This window comes from Capra hircus, chromosome 7 (genome assembly GCF_001704415.2).
Source record: "Capra hircus breed San Clemente chromosome 7, ASM170441v1, whole genome shotgun sequence".
Taxonomy (NCBI): Eukaryota; Metazoa; Chordata; class Mammalia; order Artiodactyla; family Bovidae; genus Capra; species Capra hircus.
This window is the reverse complement of record NC_030814.1, coordinates 67,319,312-67,325,458: the sequence shown is the minus strand read 5'-3', so window position 1 is coordinate 67,325,458 and position 6,147 is coordinate 67,319,312. Positions and strand designations below refer to the sequence as shown.

The following is a 6,147-nucleotide window of genomic DNA, read 5'->3' as shown; positions in this document are numbered from 1 at the left end:
GGGTCACAGCACAGGCCACAGTAGACAACCGTCCCCCCCCCCCCCGGCCATTCCCAGTACAGGGGGGATATGACATCAGCCATTTGACCTCTCTAAGGACTTGGAGGAAGTGGGGGAGGAGAAGCTGGCTGGGGTGCTTCCCACTAAGGAGGCTGCGCCTGGACACAGCCCAGCAGAGAAGGCACGTGCTAGGTCCGGAGGCTGCCAAGTGCCCAGGCTCCAGCCACGGCCTGAAGTTGGGGTTTTTCCCTCTGCCGCGGAGCAGCCGTGGAGTGTCTGCATGCTCAGAGGGTGTTTCTAAATCCACTCTGGTGCCCGGTGGTGAATGGCCTTGAGGGAACCCAGGACCAGGCTGAGGGTGGTCTACACAACGGAAAGGGCAGACGGATTCAGGCGTTGGGGACACGAGGCTCTCGGGCCTGGCTTATGATTGCTGTGGGTCCCCTCCCAGGCGTCTCTTCGGAAGACTCTCCGTGGCCCCGGGCTCCCATCCCACCTGCCCGTTAGGCGCACGGGAGACAAGCTCAGAGGTGGGTAGTGCGGTGTCTTAGGCATCGTGGGCCGCAGCCCCATCACCCCCAAGAGACCCCACCACCCCCACAACATCCTCACCCCTGGGGGACCTCCTCCCGCCCCGCTCCGCCAGGACCCCTCTCCCGGAGGTCCACCGCAGGAGAACCCCAGCACTGCCGCCCCAGCTCCCAGGAGACTGCTCCCCACCGCCCCCGCGCTGCCGCTCCGGGTAGTGAAGACCGAGAGTGGCGCGACGGCGCGAACCTGGCGCCAACCCCAGGCCTGGCTTTTCCACCGTCAGCCCTCTCCTGCCTCCGTCTTCCGAGGTTGCGTTTCTAAAAGCGAGGCCTGGAACCGGTCCAGGCCTTCTGCCCTCCTGTTCCTACTTCGACCGCTCCCCTACCCCGCCCCCGCACCTCTTGCCCCCAGCCCCTGCCCCTCTGTCGCCTCCAGGGTCGGCTGGGGTCAGAGTGGGAAACCCCCTCGGGAAACCCCCGGGGAGCAGCTGGAGGAGGGGAAGCGGGGTCGCGGGGTCGCGGGGCGGCGGGAAGGAGCCCAGGACGCCACTATTTAAGCCACCGCCCGCACGAGCAAGGGACAGAGCCTGGCCGAGCATGGAGCGGGGCCGCGCCCTCCTGCTTCCCCTCCTTCTGGGGCTGCTCCAGCCCGGCCGCGGTGAGCGGGGAGGGGCCGCAGACGCGCGTGAGGAGATTGGGGAGGTGATGGGGGACCCCACGTAGGGGCCAGGCAGGAGGAGGAGGGCGGGGCTGAGACCTCGGTCACCCGCAGGTGGGCCGCTGGAAGTGGATCCACCTGAGAGCCAGGTGGCGATGGCCGTGGGAGAGTCGCGAAACTTCACCTGCCGCATGACCTGTGCGGACGGCAGGGCGGCCTCGGTGCTGTGGCGGGGCCTGGACACCAGTCTGGGCGCCGTGCAGTCCAGCGCGGGCCTCAGCGTCCTGTACGTGATCAACGCCTCGCTGTCTGCGGCGGGGACCCGCGTGTGCGTGGGCTCCTGTGGGGACGTGGTCCTCCAACACCGGGTGCGGCTCCTGGTATTTGGTGAGCCCCCGCCTCTCCCCCCGCCTCTGCGCACCCGAGGCCCCGGCCGGCAGCCCTGCTTTCCCTTCGTCCCTTGGCCACCTCCACCTGGAACGTTTCCCGGATTGCCCACCACATCCCCGCTCATAGCCGCCTCGCAGGTCCTCCAGAGCTGCTCTGCAGTCCCCGTTCTCCGCGCATCCCTCTCCCCCATCCACCCTCGATCCTCCAGGACCTCACCCCCTGCCGTTTCTGCTCTGGACTCGCTCTGACACCTTATATTCTACCCACACAGGCTGTGGTAGTGGATCTCCCCTGTCCCTATGGCCCAGCAGTCTCCAGGAACCCCAGGCCCCCTCCACACCCCCTCCTCCAGGCGCAGCCCTAAACCTCCCGGCTCAGCTCACCGTCTCCTCCCCTTCCCCACAGCCTTCCCTGACCAGCTGAGTGTATCCCCTGAGGCCGTAGTGCCAGGGAGGGACCAGGAGGTGGCCTGCACGGCCCACAACGTCACACCTGCTGGCCCTGACACCCTCTCCATGTCCCTGCTCCTGGGGGGTCGGGAACTGGAGGGAGTGGAAGCCCTCCCGGATATGACTGAGGAGCCCCAGGAAGGCGAGGACCCGCTGTTCCAAGTGACCCAGCGCTGGCTGCTGCCCGCCTCAGAGACCTCCAGCCTCCACACCCTCCAGTGCCAGGTGACCATGAGGCTGCCCGGCCTGGAGCTGACCCGCCACCGGAGCATTCCAGGTGAGCCTGCGCCCGCAGGGAAGTGAACAAGGTCACACTGCTCAGCACCTGAGTCCCTGGTGAGCCCTGGGTGGCTGCCCAGCCACTCGTTGGGAGTCCTGGCTCCTCCCTGTGCCCGCTGGGTCTGCACCTGGACAGGTCCCGCACCACCAGCTGGAGAGAAAGTCACCTTCCATCCTTCACCTGGGCCCCAGTGGCAGCCAGGGGGCTACTTCTCACTGGTTCATTCATTCAACAGATTTGCAGTGCACCTACCCTGAGCCAAGCCCACCAAGGTGCTGCCCCTCCTCTGCCCACAGCCCTCCGGGGCTCGGGGCTCCCACCTCCCTCTAGGTGAAAGTCCAAGCTGGCTGCACCCACCCACAGGGCCCTGCACACCTGCCCTATCCCCCTCCCTTCTTCCCCTTCACTCACACTGCAGGTCCTCCCACACTTCAGGGGCAGTGCTGCCCCAGGGCCTTTGCATCGCTGTGCCCTCCATGGGAATGCTCTTCCCTATAGCTCCCCAACCCCCCTCAGATCTCCTTCCCATTGAGGTCTCCTGCCCAGTGAGGCTTGCCCTGATCTTCCTGCCCAAGAGGTCCCTCCACCCACACACACACAGGCCTCTTCTCTTCCCCTGTTGAATGTTTCTTGACACCTTTTATCAACATCCGACTCGTGTTCTCGCTTTTTCTATCATCTGTCTCCCGTGCTGTTGGTTTCACTAAGATAGGAATGTGTTCATGGCTGTGTCCCCAGAGGCTAAACCAGTGCCCAGTGCATGTGGGTGTTCAGTAGATACATCCTGAATGAATGAATGACTGAATAACTGTTATCCTGGGGGACTGGCCCATAGTAGGTACACAATAAATGCTTGCTGAATGCAAAAGTGAAAACATTTAATGTGGGTCCTGGCACACAGTAGGTGGTCAGTTCACATCAGAGGTTACTGTTTAATTTGCTCTCATCTGGGACAACCCCGCCCATATCACCAAGCCTATGGCAGCCTCTCACCAAGCAAGCACAGACTGGTTCTCTGACAGGGCACCCCAAAACTCACATTAATGACTGGAGTCCTGGGGGCCTGGAAGGTTTGGCTCAGGTGAACTGAGGTAAGGGAAGTGGGGTGGGGTGGAAGGACCCTCAGTCTCTCATCTGCACCACGAGGTGGGGCAGAAAGAAACTGCAGAAAGAAAACTCAGGCAAGTCCTTGTTCCTTAGGCGGGCCCTCCCTCCCCTCGTTCCCTCTTCCCCTCGTTCCCTCCTCCCCTCCTCCCCCCTTAGCCCCATAATAATAAAATCCAATGCCCGAATCACTCTGCAGCCCAGCCCCTAGATGAGTCCCTAGGGGCTCTCATGTCTCTTAACAGATTTAGACACTCACTGGTGTGTGTGGGGGGGCATGTCAGACCCCGATCCCACCCCTACCCACTGGGACACCCTGCAATTCATCCAAGTGAAGGACAGGGCTTGGAGCAGATCAGGTCCAACCATGTGTTCCAGGAGGAGAGAGGGAGGTAGGAGAGGGGCCTGGGCAGCAGGTAGAAAACAAACGGCTGCTGCCTTTTCCAGTCCTGCAGGGCCTGACCTCCCCGGAGCCCCCCGCCATGACCCCAGCAAAACGCAGCATCACAGCATCTCCGGAGCCCACTGATACAACCACCCCAGAGCCCTTTGTCATGAAGCCCCCGAAGCCCCCCATCACCTCCCCCGAGCTGGCCTCCACCTACAGCCCCACAAGTCCTGGCCCCACGCCCAGGAACAGCTCCACCAGGCCGTGCCTCCCGGAGATCCACCAGTTGTCAGCATCAGGGGCTTTGGAGCTGCTGTGCGAGGTGCCCTGTGGTCCCGGCATGGCCGTGCGCTGGACCCAGGCCCCTGGCGGGCTGGAGGCCTACGAGACGCGGGAGGTGGGGGCCCAAGCTTGGCTGAGCAGCAGGAGCATGCTGTGGTCCGGGTGCCATCCTGAGGGCTGGTTCCAGTGTCGCCTGGACCCTGGGGGCCACACAGCCAACCTGTATGTGGTCCCGGAAATCTGTGAGTTTTGGGGCTGCAGGGGCCTGGGAGGGAGGGGAACCTTGTGTCCAGGCCTTAGACAAGGAGTGCCCTGCTAGTCAGCCTGTGTCCTCAGCTGTCTAGTGGGCTTCCCTGACCCTTTAAGGGTCACAAGTCACAGCTGCCTGCATGGCGATAACTAAGTTTCAGGGATCCTGCAGCTGTCACAGCATTTTGTAAACCCTATAAACTCAATGGACTGAGACAGCCTGTGGAATAGAAACAAGACACAGACACATGAGTAACCAGTTTTTCTGGAAGCCACATTCAGGACAGAAAAAAAGTAAAAATAAGTTTGATGCTATATCATCAAACCCAATATATCTCAAATGTTATCATTTCAACATGCAGTCTATTAAAAAGCATGACTGAAGTTTGTTTTCCAACTAAGTCTTCAAAATGCAATGTGTGTTTTACATGGACAGTGCTGTCCACCCAGACAGGTCACACTTCAAATGCAGCTGCGGTGAGGGGCCCCTCACTGGACTGCCCACTTTAAAAAAAATATTTATATGGCGCTTATTTACTTGGCTGCATCTGGTTTTAGTTGCAGCTTGCAATATCTTTAGTTGTGGCATGTGGGATCTAGTTCCCTGACCAGGTATGGAACCTGGGTCCCCTACACTGGGAGTGCAGAGGCTTAGCCACTGGACCATCAGGAAGTTCCTGGACTGCTCACTTCTAACTACAAGGTCCTATGTACTTTTCCAAAGAGTTGCTCTAAAGGCCTTTGGGGGCTTTCCTGTTGGCTCAGATGGTAAAGAATCGGCCTGCAATGCAGGAGACCCAGGTTCGATCTCTGGGTCAGAAGATCCCCTGGAGAAGGGAATGGCAACCCACTCCAGCATTCTTGCCCACTCCAGCATTCCATGGACAGAGGAGCCTGGTGGGCTACAGTCCATGGAGTCAGACACAGAGTCAGACACAACTGAGTGACTAAACACACAAAGGCCTTTGGCTAGTCCAGGGATTTTTGTACATTTCACAAAGGTGTTTTAAACTGTTAAGTCCTTTGTACAGTTTCAGGGAACCTGGTCACTCTGTGAGCCCTTAGCAGGCTTTGCCGGGCTGCTCCCCAAGCCTGAAGAGGGCTGCAGGATTCCAGACGCCTCTCTCTCCAGGCTCCCCGACAATGTCAGCTGCCCTGTGGACCAGCAGCTTGGCGCTGGGGCTCCTTCTCCTGGTGTTCCTCACCTACCGCCTGTGGAAACGCTGCCAGCGCACAAGCTGATGACCTGGGCCTCACACCCCCACCCCACGTAGACCACATGAAGGGAGACTTTCCTTCTACTCGGTTGTGACTAGAAGACGTGGGCAGCGTTCTGGACAGCAGGCGGTGACCGAGGGCTCCCTACCCTGATGGCCAGCACATCCAGCCTCCCCAGCTGGCTGGGTGTCCCTTCCGTGGGCCCCTGGGGAGCCGACCCTCCACGGTGCAGAGCTGGAAAATAAAGAGCATCTAGTCTGACCTTAGTGGTTTCTGTCCTGGTCCCACGACATGGGAATCCTCCACACAGCTCCAACCATCCTCTGCTCTAGGTGACTCCCCCAGAGAGGCAAGGAAGGACAGACACCACTGCAGCCCCACGTGGCCAGGGCTGGGGGAAGGAGGCGTGTATTCTGCCTGGGGCCCCTCCCTGCATGTGGGAACGCTGAAGCTTAAAGAGTAACTGCTGCTGCTAAGTCACTTCAGACGTGTCCCACTCTGTGCGACCCCATAGACGGCAGCCCACCAGGCTCCCCCGTCCCTGGGATTCTCCAGGCAAGAACACTGGAGTGGGTTGCCATTTCCCTTTCCAATACATG

At 60.4% G+C, this 6,147-nt stretch overlaps 1 protein-coding gene across 2 annotated transcripts; it reads left to right on the top strand.

Annotated features, from left to right (window-relative positions):
* MADCAM1 (mucosal vascular addressin cell adhesion molecule 1) lies at positions 239-5,810 on the top strand. 2 transcript variants are annotated; one of them, XM_018050516.1, is made up of 6 exons: positions 239-530; positions 647-1,188; positions 1,303-1,575; positions 1,984-2,304; positions 3,859-4,323; positions 5,362-5,547. In XM_018050516.1, the coding sequence occupies exons 2-6, from the start codon at positions 1,128-1,130 to the stop codon at positions 5,385-5,387; spliced, it is 1,146 nt and encodes a 381-aa protein (XP_017906005.1). In that variant the 5' UTR covers positions 239-530; positions 647-1,127; the 3' UTR covers positions 5,388-5,547. The 2 variants fall into 2 exon arrangements, with proteins under 2 accessions (XP_017906005.1, XP_017906004.1); XM_018050515.1 differs by lacking the exon at positions 239-530 and having other exon boundaries at positions 971-1,188; positions 5,463-5,810.